Below are 15,963 nucleotides of genomic sequence, written 5' to 3' on the forward strand. Positions count from 1 at the left end.
AGCCTTGTGTAAATTTTTCCACTTTCTTAGGATAGCTCAAGTAAAATTTTGTGATTGAGGTATTAAGCAGGGAAGGATGTTTCATTGCTACCACCTATGATCAATATAATAATGAAATTCCTGTATTAAGAAACATCCCACAAGAATTCCCATTGTAGCTCAGCTGGTTAAGAAACTGATTGGTACCCATGAGGATGCGGGTTCAATCCCTGGCCTCATTCAGTGGGTTAAGAATCCAGTACTGCTGTGAGCTGTGGTGTAAGTCACAGACACAGCAGAGCTGGCATTGCTATAGCTATGGAATAGGCCAGCGGCTGCAGTTCCAATTCAACCCCTAGCCTGGGAACTTCCATACACCATGGGTGCAGTCCTAAAAAGACAAAATAAATAAACAAAATTTTAAAAGAAAGAAACATCCCACGGTTTCACTTAGTTCTCTGATGCCTTTATGGTATGATAAAATTTACAGTAATGAGATTGGCAAATAAACATTATACCATTTAGATTTATAGTGTACACACACACTTGTTTTCCAATAGTTTGCTATGGAGCACACCTTCCTGTCAGGTCACTCTAATTGTCAATCATAAATTTTAAGCTAATTCCTAACTATAAGTGACTGTTCATATTCTTTACTCCACACATTATACAACTGTACATTTTGAGATGTCTTTTCAACCCATACTTCCCTTCTCTGAATCCACCACTCACATTGACAGATGTAGGCAGCCATGTTTTTACTGTATGATCCAACTTCTGGTTGAAAGCAACTGACTGAACAGTGGTAAACATCAGGCCCCAGCTAACCCAACAACATTCTCTCTCCTAAGAATTTAGAATTAAAACTTAAAGACTTCTGTTAGCTAGATATGGACACTACATATGCAAAAACCTAAAAACTTAGGAGCTAGGACTACCATTTTCAGGGTGGCCTTTTTCAGCTATGTACATGTAAACGCAGAGGAAAGCTTCAGGGTAGGACTTAAAGAGATTCAGAAAGAGAAGATGCTATAAGAATCCCCATGACCTCAGAAAGAGATAAACAGTGAATAGTTGTCTTGGAAGTAAAAGAACATTACATGGATGAAGTGAAAACTAGATTCAAACAGAAAAGAATTATGGTGTTTAGGAGTTCCTATGATGGCTCAGAGGTTAACAAACCTACTAGCATCCATGAGAACCTGGGTTTGATCCTTGGCCTCATTCAGCGGGTTAAGGACCGGCGTTGCTTTGAACCGTGGTGTAGGTTGCAGATGCAGATTAGATCCCAAACTGCTGTTGCTGTGGACCCCTATCCTGGGAACCTCCATATGCCGTGGGTGCAGCCCTAAAAATAAAAAAAATTTTTTAAATGGGGGGGGGTAGTCTTTCCTTTTGTTTTTCTTTTTTTTATAGCTGCACATTGCAGCATATGGAAGTTCCCAGGATAGGGGTCGAGTCAGAGCTACAGCTGCTGGCCTATGCTATAGCCATAGTAGTGACAGATCTGAGCCACATGTGCAACCTATGCTGAAGCTTGCAGCAATGCCAGATCCTTAATCCATTGATCAAGGCAGGATCAAACCAGCATCTTCACAGACACTATGTCAGTTCTTAATCTCCTGAGCCACAACAGGAACTCCTTGGGGCCTTTCCTTAATGGGGCATAACTTAGCCTAAGCTGACTGATATGAGTGGTATAAGCAAATTCCCATTAAGTCACAGTGGCTCAGGACTACAGTGAAGCTCACATGAGAACTTCTCATGTGGACAGGTTCACAGAAGGAAGAGATATTAGAATCTCCAAGGCTAGATAATCATTGCAGTTTGTATTCCTCTTCCCCAGGAGGTTTTTTTTTTTTTTTTTTTTGGCAGCACCTGTGGCGGGCAGAAGTTCCCAGGCCAGGGACTGAACCTGTGCCACAGCAGTGACCCAAGCCACAGGACCTGAGCCACAGCAGTGACACCACCGGATCCTTAACCTACTGTACCACCAGGAAACCCCCGCCCCCAGCACACTTTGATATTTTTCTACTGCTACTTCCTGGATAAGAAAGAAGAGTCTAGGATCATTTTTTTTTTTTTTTAGGGCCACACCTGCAGCATATGGAAGGTCCCAGGCTAGGGGTCAAATCAGAGCTGTAGCTGCCAGCCTAAGCCACAGCCACAGCAATGCAGGATCCGAACCTCGTCTTTGACCTACACCACAGCTCATGGCAACACTAGATCTTTAACCTACTGAGTGAGGCCAGGGATCAAGCCCGAATTCTTATGGATCCTAATCGAGTTCATTAACTGCTGAGCCACGAAGGGAACTCCTAGAGTCTAGGATCTGTAAGACCAATTTAAGAATAATTATGCTTTGAAGAATTCCAAATTTGCCACCAAGAAACTAGGAACTTACTTCTGTTGGCTCCTACTTCCTTGGGTCTTGCTATTTCACTCAAACCACCTTGTTTGGGTTTTTTTCCTTTCCCCAGCCACAGCTCTTCTCCTTTTCCCAACTTGGATATCATATCTGGTTTGAGAGTTTGACACCCTACTCATGAGAAAAAGTAAAAATTGAGTGTTAGGACAACAAACAACCCAGAAATCAAGCCCTAACATTTGAGCTTCAGAGCTCAATTTTAAAGGATAAAATATACATAGCTTCTGAGATTTCACAATGCAGATGCCCATGTACCCCATCTAAGTAGACCTTCCATTTTGCAGCCAGGGGTACAAGGATTCTGCCTAGTACCCAAAGGAGATTAAAACTTTGACTCACAAAAGTCAAGGATAAACTTATCAAGGACTTCAGAGAGAAGGTATCACAGTAGGCACATTCTGAATTACAAAGGAACTGTCCTTACCTGTTGAGGCTAGGTTGCTATAATTCTCCAGCATCACATCCTTGTACAGGCTCCTCTGAGTGGCATCTAGTTGCTCCCATTCCTTCTTGGTAAAGGCCAGAGTCACATCTTTGACTGTTACTGGTCCCTGCAATAGCATATTCCTAGTTCAATCTCATCAGTGAGAGCCTTGGACAAGATAATGATGACTTGTTCTTACCTTGGCCATTCACTGTTCATCATAATGTTATATAGGGGGCTTATTTTTCACCCAATTTCACATTTCTGTGGGGTTTTTTTTTATTATTCTTTGGGAGTTTTCATTGTTGTTGTTTTACTTTGTTTGCTTTTCAGGGCTGCACCTGTGCCTTATGGAAGTTCCCCAGCTAGGGACTGAATAGGAGCTGTGGCTGCCAACCACAGCCATAGCAACGTGGGATCTGAGCCACATCTGCGACCTACACCACAGTTCTCAGCAACCCCAGACCGTTAACCCACTGAGTGAGGCCAAGGAACAAAACCATATCCTCATGGATACGACTTGGGCTTGTTTCTGCTGAGCCGCAATGGGAAATCCCACAATTTTGTTTTTGAGCAACAAAAATTATATTCAGAAATGTCCCTATTATGGAATAAATGTTTGTGTTCCCTCCACTGCCCCTACCCCAAATTTGTTGTTGAAACCTTGCCTGCCAAGATGATGATATTAGGAGATAGGGCCTTTGGGAGATAATCAGGATTAGATGAGGTCATGAGACTGGAATCTTCATGGATGAGATTAGTGCCCCTATAAGACTCATGAGAGCTGCAGCTGTGGCACAGGTTCATTCCCTGGCCCAGGAAGTTCCATGTGCCACAGGCCCAGGGGAAAAAAAAAAAAAAAAAAAAGAGTCACGAGAGAGCTTGCTTCCTTTCTCTGCTCTTTCTGCCATGTGATGATATAACAAGAAGTCTGAAAGCTAGCAGAGGGCTTTCACCAGATCCCAACAACCATGCTGTACTCTGATCTCAGACTTCTAGCCTCCAAAACTGTCAGAAATAAAGTTCTGTTGTTTTAAGCCATGCAGTCTAGGGTACTTTCAAAAAAAAAATTGCATGATTATCAGAAAGACAATTACAGGACGGGATTAAGATGGCAGAATAGAAGGACTGGAGCTCAACTTCTCTCCTAAAAAACAACAAAATTCACAGCTAAAGACTGAGCACTCTTCACCTAAATGGACTGAAAACCTTAAAAAAGATATCCTACTCCAGAAGAAAAAGAGGAGGCCACATCAAGAGGTGGGAGGGGCGATTTCACAATATAAACAACCCCATACCTCCCGGGTGGGACGCTCCAAAGACTGAAAACTAACTGGTTCACAGAGACTGACCTACAGGAGTGAGAGTTCTGAGCCCCACATCAAACTCTCATGTGTGGAGATCTGGCATGGGGAGAAAGAGCCCCGGAGTATCTGGCATTGAAGGCCAGTGGGGGTTGTGCACAAGAGCTCCACAGGACTGGGGGAAACAGAGACCCCATTCTTAAAAGGCACACACGGACTTTCACGTGCACTGGGTCCCAGGGCAACGCAAAGTCTCCATAGGAATCTGGGTCAAAACTGACTACAGTTCTTGGAGGACATCCTGGGAAAACAGGGGTGAATGTGGCTTGTTGTGAGGGAAGGACACTGAAAGCAAAGCTCTCGGGAATATTCAGCAGCCTACCTTTCTCTGGAGGTGGCCATTTTGGGAAAATCTGGCCCCACCCATCAGTCAGCTGCTGAGAAGCCTCAAGGCAAACAACAATCCAGGTGGGATCACAGCCCTGCCCCTCAGTAAACAGGCTACCTAAAGACCACTCAGGCACACAGCTGCCTCTAATCCCTCCAGAGACTAAGCCCCACCCACCAGAGGGATTAGAATCGGCTCCACCTACCAGGGGGCAGGCATCAGCCCCTCCAATCAGGAAGTCTACAGCAAGCCCCCATACTGACTTCTGCCACGGGGTGGCGGGGGGGGAGACACCAGAAGTAAGAGATGCTACAACTCTATTATCTGTAAAAAGGTCACCACACCAAAAACCTATAAAAATGAAAAGACAGAGAACTATAACTCAGATGAGGGAGAAAGGAAAAACAGCTAAGCAAGGAGGAGATTCTTAGCCTTCAGGAAAAAGACTTTAGTCTGTTGATGCTGAAGATGATGCAAGACAATGGAAATAAACTGGAGGCAAAGATGGATAACTTATAGGAAACACTGACCAAAGAGATACAAGATATAAAACTTAAATAAGAAGAGATGCAAAACACAATAACTGAAATAAAAAAATTCACTAGAAGCAACCAACAGCAGAATACAGGAGGGAGAAGAATGAATAGGTGAGGTGGAGGACAGCTTAGTGGAAATTACGGATGCAGAACAGAAAACAGAAAAAAAAATTGAAAACAAATGAAGAGAGTCTCAGAGAATTCTGGGACAACGTTAAACACACCGACATCCATATTATAGGGGTGCCAGAAGGAGAAGAGAGAGAGAAGGGGACAGAAAAAATATTCCAAGAGATAATAGCCGAAAACTTCCCTAACATGGGGAAGGAATCACTCACTCAAATCCAGGAAGCACAACGAGTACCTATAAAATAAACCCAAGGAGGAACACACCAAGACACATACTAATCAAACTGACCAAAATTAAAGACAAAGAGAAAATCTTGAAAGCAGCTAGGGAAAAGAAACAAATAACATACAAGGGAACCCCAATAAGGCTATTGGCAGATTTTTCAACAGAAACTCTGCAGGCCAGAAGGGAGTGGCATGATATACTCAACGTGATGAAAGGTAAAAACCTCCAACAAAGATTACTCTACCCAGCAAGGGTCTTGTTCAGATTTGAAGGAGAAATCAAAACCTTCACAGATAACCAAAAGCTGAGAGAATTCAGCAATACTAAACCAGCCTTACAACAAATACTAAAGGAACTTCTATAGACAGAAAAGAACAAGAGAAGAAGGAGAGGAAAAAGAGCAGCAAAAACAAACCCAAAGCAATTAATAAGATGGCAATAAGAACATACATATCAATAATTACCTTAAATGTGAATGGACTAAATGCCCCAACCAAATGACATAGACTGGCCGAATGGATACAAAAACAAGACCCATATATATGCTGTCTTCAAGAGACCCACTTCACTTCGAGGGACACATACAAATTGAAAGTGAGAGGATGGAAGAAAACATTTCATGCAAACAGGGATCAAGAGAAAGCTGGAGTAGCAACACTCATATCAGACAAAATAGACTTTAAAATGAAGAGTATTTTAAGGGACAAGGAAGGACACTACATAATGATCAAAGGATCAATCCAAGAAGAAGATATAACAATTGTAAATATCTACGCACCCAACACAGGTTCACCACACTATGTAAGGCTACTGCTAACAACCTTAAAAGGAGAAATCGACAATAACACAATCATAGTGGGGGACTTTAACACCCCACTTACAGCAATAGGCAGATCAACCAGACAGAAAATCAATAAGGAAACACACGCCCTGAATGATGCATTAAACCAGATGGACTTAATAGATATTTATAGGACATTCCATCCAAAAGCAACAGAATACACATTCTTCTCAAGTGCACATGGAACATTCTCTAAGATTGATCATATCCTGGGCTACAAATCCAACCTTGGTAACTTTAAGAAAATTGAAATCATATCAAGCATCTTTTCCGACCACAACGCTATATGACTGGAAATCAACAACAAGAGAAAAACTGCAAAAAACACAAACACATGGAGACTAAACATGCTACTAAACAACCAATGGATCACTGAAGAAATCAAAGAGGAAATTCAAAAATACCTAGCAGCAAATGACAATGAAGATATGACACTCCAAAACCTATGGCATGTAGCAAGAGCCATTCTAAGAGGAAAGTTTAGAGCAATATAAGCCCACCTCAGGAAACAAGAAAAATCTCAAATAAACAAACTAACTTTACATCTAAAGCACCTTGAGAGAGAAGAACAGACAAGACCTAAAGTTAGTAGAAGGAAAGAACTCATAAAGATCAGAGCAGAAATCAATGAAATGGAAACAAAGAAAACCATAGAAAAGATCAATGAAATGAAAAGCTGGTTCTTTGAAAAGATCAACAAAATTGATAAACCCTTAGCCAGACTTATCAAGCAAAAAAGAGAGAGGACTCAAATCAATAACATTAAAAATGAAAAAGGAGAAGTAACAACGGACATCACAGAAATACAAAGGATCATAAGAGACTACTATATGCAACTATATGCCAATCAAACAGAAAACCTAGAAGACATGGACAAATTCTTAGAAAAATACAATCTTCCAAGACTAAACCAAGATGAAATAGAAAAGATGAATGGACCAATCACAAGAACTGAAATTGAAACTGTGATGAAAAACTTCCAACAAACAAAAGTCAAGGACCAGACAGCTTCACAGGCGAATTCTATCAAACATTTAGAGAAGAGCTAACACCCCTCCTTCTGAAACTATTTCAAAACATTGCAGAGGAAGGGATACTCCCAAACTCATTCTATGAGGCCACCATCACCCTGGTACCAAAACCAGACAAACATTCCACAAAAAAAGAAAACTACAGGCCAATTTCACCAATGGAACATCGATGCAAAAATCCTCAACAAAATACTAGCAAATCACATCCAACAATACATTAAAAGGATTATACATCATGATCAAGTGGGTTTTATCCCAGGGATGCAAGGGTTCTTCAATATCCGCAAATCCATCAGTGTGATACACCACATTAACAAACTGAAGAATAAAAACCACATGATCCTCTCAATAGATGCAGAAAAAGCCTTTGACAAAATCCAACACCCACTTCTGATAAAAACCCTTCAGAAAGTGGGCATAATGGGAACCTACCTCAACATGGTAAAGGCCATATATGACAAACCCACAGTAAATATCATTCTCAATGGTGAAATGCTGAAAGAATTCCCACTGAGATCAGGAACAAGACAAGGATGTCTGCTCTCGCCACTACTCTTCAACATAGTTCTGGAAGTCCTAGCCACAGCAATCAGAGAAGTAAAAGAAATAAAAGGAATCCAAATTGGAAAGGAAGAAGTAAAACTATCACTATTTGCAAGTAACATGATACTATACCTAGAGAATCCTAAAGACTCTACCAGAAAATTATTAGAGCTCATCCACAAATTTGGGAAAGTCAGAGGATACAAAATCAATACACAGAAATCGACAGCATTTCTATACACTAACAATGAAAGAGCAGAAAAAGAAATTAGGGAAGCAATCCCGTTTACCATCTCATTCAAAAGAATAAAATACCTAGAAGTAAACCTACCTAAAGAGACAAAAGACCTGTACTCTGAAAACTATAAGACACTGATGAAAAAATCAAAGATGACACAAATAGATGGAAAGATATACCATGCTCGTGGATTGGAAGAGTTAATACTATCAAAATGACTACACTACCTAAGGCAATCTACAGATTCAATGCAATCCCTATCAAATTACCAAGGACATTTTTCACAGAACTCAAACAAAATATTTTAAAGTTTGTTTGGAAGCACAAAAGACCCAGAATAGCCAAAGACATCCTGAAAAAGAAAAATGGAGCTGGAGGAATCAGGCTCCTGGACTTCAGACTATACTACAAAGCAACAATCATAAAAACTGTGTGGTACTAGCACAAAGACAAAAATATAGATCAGTGGAAGAGGATAGAAAGCCCAGAATTAAACCCACACACCTACAGCCAACTAATCTATGACAAAGGAGGCAAGAATATACAATGGATAAAGGACAGCTTGGTCAATAAGTGGTGCTGGGAAAACTGGATGGCCACATGGAAAAGAATGAAATTAGAACACTCCCTAACACCATACACAAAAATAAACACCAAATAGATTAAAGACCAAGATATAAGACCAAACACTATCAAACTCTTAGAGGAAAACATAGGCCAAACACTCTCTGACATAAACGACAGCAACATCTTCTCAGATCTACCTCAGAGTATTGACAACAAAAACAAAAATAAATAAATGGGACCTAATCAAACCTCAAAGTTTCTATACAGCAAAGGAAAGCCTAAACAAAATGAAAAGACAACCCACAGAATGGGAGAAAATCTTTGCAAGTGAATCGACTGACAAGGGATCAATCTCCAAAATTTATAAACAACTTCTGCAGCTCCATACCAAAAAAACAAACAACCCCATCCAAAAAATGGGCAGAAGATCTAAACAGACAGTTCTCCAAAGAAGACATACGGATGGCCAAAAAACACATGAAAAGATGTTCAACATCACTCATTATTAGAGAGATGAAAATCAAAACCACCATGAGGTACCACCTTACACCAGCCAGAATGGTCATCATCAAAAAGTCTACAAACGATAAGTGTTAGAGAGGGTGTGGAGAAAAAGGAACACTCGTACACTGTTGGTGGGATTGTAAATTGGTGCAACCCCTGTGGAAAACAGTATGGAGATTCCTCAGAAAACTAAACATAGAACTACCATTTGTTCTAGCAATTCCACTCCTGGGCATCTACCCAGAGAAAACCATGACTCACAAAGACACATGTACTCCAATGTTCATTGCAGCACTATTTATAATAGCCAAAACATGGAAACAACGTAAATGTCCATCGACAGAGGAGTGGATCAAGAAGATGTAGTACATAGGCACAATGGAATATTACTCAGCCATTAAAAAGAACGAACTACCAGCATTTTTAGCAACATGGATGGACCTAGAAATTATCACACTAAATGAAGTCAGCCATACAATGAGACACCAACGTCAAATGCTTTTGCTGAAATGTGGAATCTGAAAAAAGGACAGACGGAACTTCTTTGCAGAACAGATGCTGACTCACAGACATTGAAAAACTTATGGTCTCTGGAGGAGACAGTTTGGGAGGTGGGGGGAATGTGCTTGGGCTGTGGGATGGAAATCCTGTGAAATTAGATTGTTATGATCATTATACAACTACAGATGTGATAAATTCATTTGAGTAATTAAAAAATAAAATAAAGATAATTACAAAAACAAACAAACCAGAATCAGTCTTTATCTTTTCTGTGTAACAAAAGACTATGGGGGAAAAAAAAAAAAAAGGAGTTCCCGTCCTGGTGCAGTGGAAATGAATCTGACTAGGAAGCATGAGGTTGTGGGTTCGATCCCTGGCCTTGCTCAGTGGATTAAGGATCTGGCATTGCTGTGAGCTGTGGTGCAGGTCTCACATGCAGCTTGGATCTGGCATTGCTGTTGCTGTGGCTGTGACTGGCAGCTGTAACTCCAATTAGACCCCTAGCCCAGGAACCTCCATATGCCAAGGGCGCAGCCCTTTTAACAACAACAAAAAAAAGACTATGAGTAGCGTTTATAGAGTTTTGAAGTAGAAGAATTGAGACCCTTGGTTTTTATAACCAGTCAAGAAAAAGTCATTTATGTTTGGAAGCAAAAGTAAAGTATTTTAGGCATGTAAGGATGCAGAAAGAATATTATCTATGTACTTCAGAAAGAAAGAGAAGGAGGGAGAGAGGAAGTAAGGGATGTGGTGGGAGGGATGAGGAGAGAGAAAGGAGAAAAAGAGGAACAATTTTATTTTTATTTTTATTTTTTGGCTGAGCCCACAGCATGTGTAAGCTCCCAGGCCAGGAATCCAACTCATGCTACAACAGCGACCTGAGCCATAGCAGTGACAACACCTTAACCCACTGAGTCATAAGGGAACTCCGGGAATGATTTAAAAAAAAAAAAAAGGAAAACTGAATCAGAATAAAGATTTTGAGATTGGGAAAAATTCAATAATATATAAGAGAGTGCTATGAATAAGAAAGCAGTAAAATGTCTAGTTACTTCCAAGTAACCTGATAATATTTTTTTTTTGCAATTGTTATAAAAGTATCCTTAAAATCAAGAGGTAGGATGTAACAAAAATAAGCAGGAATATAACTGGTTGTGGACTGGGGAGAAATGAAAGCATGTTAAAGTTTTACTCTTATTAGGCAACTACCAGAGAATTTTGAAATTAATAATTATACATTCAAACATGTCTCCTTAACATTTAAAGATCACCTCTTAACTCCACAGACCATTGATTAACTGCATATGTCATCAGTCTCTACCTCACAAACTTCCAGTCACTGATTTCTGTAAGACCTGTCATTACTTGCCACTGGCCTCCCAATCACTGAGCCAGCCTGGCCCTTCCCAGTCAGCAAGCCTAGAATTCCAAAATGACTGATCCCAACAATCCTCCCAGTCACTAACAGCAGCAGATCTCCCAGTCACTTGCCCCCAACAAACACTCTGATCACATATTCTCACAGGTTCAATTATTGATACCAGTGGAACATATCAATCTCCATCTCTGCTATGACACCAAATCTTATTAATCTCCAATCACTGACATGACAGAACTCTCAATAGTGCCTTTACAGAAACCCTACTTACTGCCAGCAAACTCCACTACACGCTGCTCACCCTCTTTAGGCATTCCCTTCATCTGATGGCTTTAACCAAAATCTACCTGTCTCCTTACGATTCTGCTCCCTTCCAGTGGTCCCCAGTGGAGGTTGCTGACCCACTTCCACCCCCACTCATGAACTTCAGGGCTAGAGATGAGGTAAATAATATTTTCAACTGTTTTTCATTTATCCTTCAAAACTCCTATCTTGTTTAGAGTATCACCAGACTTGAAACCATTAACGGTTTGCTCTGATGAGTCACTAGAAAGACTCATAGGATTCAGGAAAGGGTTGTACTCATAGCTATGATTTAGCACAGCAAAAGAATTCAAAGCAGAATCAGTTAAGGGAAAAGGTGCAAGAGGTGAAGTTCAAAGGAAACCAGGCACAAATTGCCAAGAGTCTTCCCCAGTGGGGTCACACAGCACACACTTAACTCTTCCAGAAATGAGATGTACTAACACATATGAAATGTTGGTTACCAAACAATGTGACTGACAAGGGTTTTATTTCCAAAATATGCAAACAGCTCATACAACTCAACACCAAAAAAAAAAAAAAAAAAACCACAAAAAAACAAACCCAATCAAAAAATGGACAGAAGATCTAAACAAACATTTCTTCAAAGAAGACAAACAATGACCAATAGGCACATGAAAAGATGCTCATCATCGCTAATTAATAGAGAAATTATAGAAATCAAAACGACAATGATATACCACCTCATACTGGTCAGAATTTTGACTCATACCTGTCAGAATGGCCATCATTAAAAAGTCTACAAATAGGAGTTCCCGTTGTGGCGCAGTGGTTAATGAATCCGACTAGGAACCATGACGTTGCGGGTTCGGTCCCTGCCCTTGCTCAGTGGGTTAACGATCCGGCATTGCCGTGAGCTGTGGTGTAGGTTGCAGACGCAGCTCGGATCCCGTGTTGCTGTGGCTCTAGCGTAGGCCAGTGACTACACCTCCGATTAGACCCCTAGCCTGGGAACCTCCATATGCCGCGGGAACGGCCCAAAGAAATAGCAAAAAGACCAAAAAAAAAAAAAAAAAGTCTACAAATAAATGCTGGAGAGGATGTGGAGAAAAGGGAACCCTCCTGCACCGCTGGTGGGAATGTAAATTGGCACACTATGCCACTATGGAAAATAGTATTGGGTTCCAGCGCCAGGAAATAAAACCCACACCACAGCAGCAACCCAAGCCACGGCAGTGACAACACCGGATCCTTAACCTGCTGTGCCACTTGGGAACTCCTATTTTTAGTTTTTGAGGAAGCGCCATACTGTTTTCTCGTTGGAAACTCTATTTTTAGGGGTTTTGGGGGATTTAGGGGGCTGTACTCAAGGCATTCAGAGGTGTTTTTAGATCCCTCCTGGTGCAGTAGGTTAAAGGATTCGGCTTTGCTGCAGCTGTGGTGTAGGTCACAGCTGTGGCTTGGACTCAATCCCTGGCCCTGGGACTTCTATATGCCAAGGTCATGGCCATAAAATTTTTAAAAAAGAGTTGCCCTATGGTCCAGCAAGTCCATTCCTGGGTATATATACAGAGAAAACTAGAATTTGAAAACATCCCTGCACTCCAATATTCACAGCAGCACTGTTTACAACAGCCAAGACAAGGAAGCAATCTAAATGTCCATCAATAATGAATGGATAAAGAAGATATGGTGCACATATACAATGGAATACTTCTCAGTCATATAAAAGAATAAAATAATGCCATTTGCAGCAACATGAATGGATTCAAGATTATCATGCTAAGGTCAGAACATCAGAGAAAGACAAATACCAAATGATATCACTTATATGTAGAATCTAAAATATGACACAAATGAATTTCTTTACAAACAGAAACAGACTTACACATATAGAAAACAAACTTAGAGCTACCAGAGGGAAAGGGAGTGGGGGAGGGATGAATTAGGAGTTTGGGATTAGCAGATACAAACTACTATATGTAAAATAGAGAAACAACAAGCTCCTACAGGGAACTATATTCAGTATCTTGCAGTGAACAATACCGGGAAGAATATAAAAAAAAATACACACACACATATAACTGAATCACTTTGCTGCACAGGAGAAACTAACACTATAAATCAACTACATACCTCAGTATTTTTTTAAATGCTGTTTACCAAAGAAGCTCATTAGAGACTCAATAGCACCCAAGGGGTTTCCTAGGGATTGGTCAGAATAGGCACTCTCTGCCTAGCCCATACCCAAAATCCCAGGTCCCCAGAAGGGAATAAGATATTCAGCATAAATTACATTGTTTACATAGTTGAGGTAATGAGTCACTTTTCTAATTCCTCAGAACAGTGGGAAGAGGTGTTCCTTCTCTCACTTTGGGGAGTTTCTCCACTTATGCTCTGGATCCCATCCTCAACTGCCTTCTCAAGGACTTTGCCCCTACAATTAACCTCAATCTCTCTCTCTCTCTCTCTCTCTTTTTTTTTTTTTTTTTTTTTTTTTAAGGGCCACACCTGCGGCATATGGAAGTTCCCAGGCTAGGGGTGGAATCGGAGCTATAGCGGCCGGCCTATGCCACAGCCACAGCAACGCAGGATCTGAGCTGTGTCTGTGACCTACACCCCAGCTCATGGCAATGCTGAATCCTTAACCCACTGAGCGAGGCCAGGGATCGAACCTGCATCTTCATGGATGCTAGCTGGGTTCATTAACCGCTGAGCCACAACAGGAATTCCCTCTTTCTCTTTTGTACCATCTATTTTTTCTTTTCTTCTGGGTCATTCCCAATGACACACAAAGTTGCTTTAATATCATCATATGAAAAAATTTACCCCGATCATTCTACTAAAAGAGCTCTAATCAATCAAAATAGCCATTGAGCGACATTGTGCCAAAGTCAAATTCTCTGTAGTCATGCTTTTGGAACTCATAAGAGCATGACACAACTGACTACTCTCATTGTCTTGAAAAGCTTCCTTATGTTTCTTTGACACCACATTTACACAGTTTTCCTCCTACCTCAGTGGCTACTCCTCATTCTCCTTTTTCTTATTTTCAAAAATTTTTCTATTAATTTTTGGTTCTCTACTAGAGCTCAAAACGTCAGACTGACCCAGAGCTCTGACCTTTGCCCTCTTTTCTTCCTTATCTGCCATCTCTTCCTAGGCAATCTCATCCAATCTTAGGGCTTTAAATGCCATCTTTACGCTGATGCTTTTCAAATATGGATTCCCTAGCCCACAGCTCTCCTAAGTTCTAGATCCATATACCTAACAATGACTCAACATCTCTATTTGAACATGTAACGGGGCATCTTGACATGGCCCAAAAAGAACCACAGTCACCCACCCAGGCTCCCGTTTAACCCATCAAATCTGGTCTTCTCCAACACAACCCTTTCTCAGAAAATATGAAATCTACTCAGTTCCAAAAGGCCTAGATGGAAATCTTGATTCCTTTTTTTTTCCCTCTTGCTTGCTCCATATCAATTCATCAGTAAGTCCTATTGGCTCATCTCCAGATTTATTCTAAATCGTTTTTGTCATTTCACTGCTACAATCCTATTCTAAACCATCATCATCTCTTCCCTTTAACTATTGCGATAGACCACTATCTGACCTGCACCTCTGCACACAGAGACAATTCAGTGTCTTAACTACCACAGGCACAATAATTGGTGGCTCCATAGACATTCCCAATTGCGACCCCCGCAGACCTCCCCAATCTCTGATACACCACAGGGCCCCCTTTCTGATCCCCATGGCTTTCCCAACTCTGACTTTTCGTGACTGCCACAGACCCCTCCCCACAACCACTGTCACCGCAGATCTCTCCAACACTGATTTCTTAAACTGTAACGCACCGACCACCCCACCCCCACGCTACACCAGAAATCCCTAAGGATGCCAACATCATCCCCCTGCTCTCCTCCCCAACCTCCCCACAAAAGGCCCTCCAGCATCGACTCCAATTCCCAAATCTCCTATCTTCAACACGCCAGTAACCCTCCAGTAACTGACACCTGATTAGACTACATCAGACCACCAGACGACCCCGCCCCAGCATTGCGCTCACCGCGGTGCTGCCCCTGGGCTCCGACACAGCCATCTCCGGGGGACACCCGACCTCTTCGGCGGTCCCTGCGCTTCTCCTCTGGTAAATGGTCTCTGGCTTTGTCAGGATCTGGGAGCAGGCGGGGGCCGTCATGGCCGCCACCCGGAGCGCGGCCTCAGCCCCTCCGGCAGCTGCGATGGCGGCGCACTTGGGTATCCGCTGCGGGCGCGGCCATCTTGACCGAGACCCCGCCGTACAAAGGACCCTCCGCGCTCCGGGTGGGCTCGGAGACTGGTGACCCGACTATCTTAGAAGGTGTTGCAGTGGTGAGACACGAAGGGGCAGAAACCAGGTTTGGTTACCCACTGCAAAGTGCTCGCTGTGCCTGACACACCACCTCTGGTGCTCAGAGGTTTCAACACTTGAGCACAGAATTTGTACTTGATTTTCCCAGTCAGTGCAGCCAGATGCGGTGAAACCAGGAATCGCGCTGCCTACTGCGGACTGCAGAGAGCTGGAATAATGAGAGAAACTGAAAGCAGAAAGAAAAGTCCGACCGGGCAGGTGCCATTGCTTTATATATAGAGAGAACACTTAACCTTTGAAATATGTCTTTTCATTTATGATATAA

The 15,963-nt window shown here is 41.8% G+C and overlaps 1 protein-coding gene across 1 annotated transcript in view; it reads right to left on the reverse strand.

The window, feature by feature from the left end:
- ZFP37 (ZFP37 zinc finger protein) overlaps positions 1–15,519 on the reverse strand; it is a 40,025-nt gene extending 24,506 nt beyond the window's left edge. Inside the window, 3 exon segments of the mRNA XM_005660335.3 lie at positions 2,384–2,518; positions 2,832–2,958; positions 15,354–15,519. Of these exon segments, the coding sequence (XP_005660392.2) occupies positions 2,384–2,518; positions 2,832–2,958; positions 15,354–15,485 (394 nt within the window). The 5' untranslated portion in view covers positions 15,486–15,519.

Source organism: Sus scrofa, chromosome 1 (genome assembly GCF_000003025.6).
Source record: "Sus scrofa isolate TJ Tabasco breed Duroc chromosome 1, Sscrofa11.1, whole genome shotgun sequence".
In the NCBI taxonomy this organism is placed as follows: Eukaryota; Metazoa; Chordata; class Mammalia; order Artiodactyla; family Suidae; genus Sus; species Sus scrofa.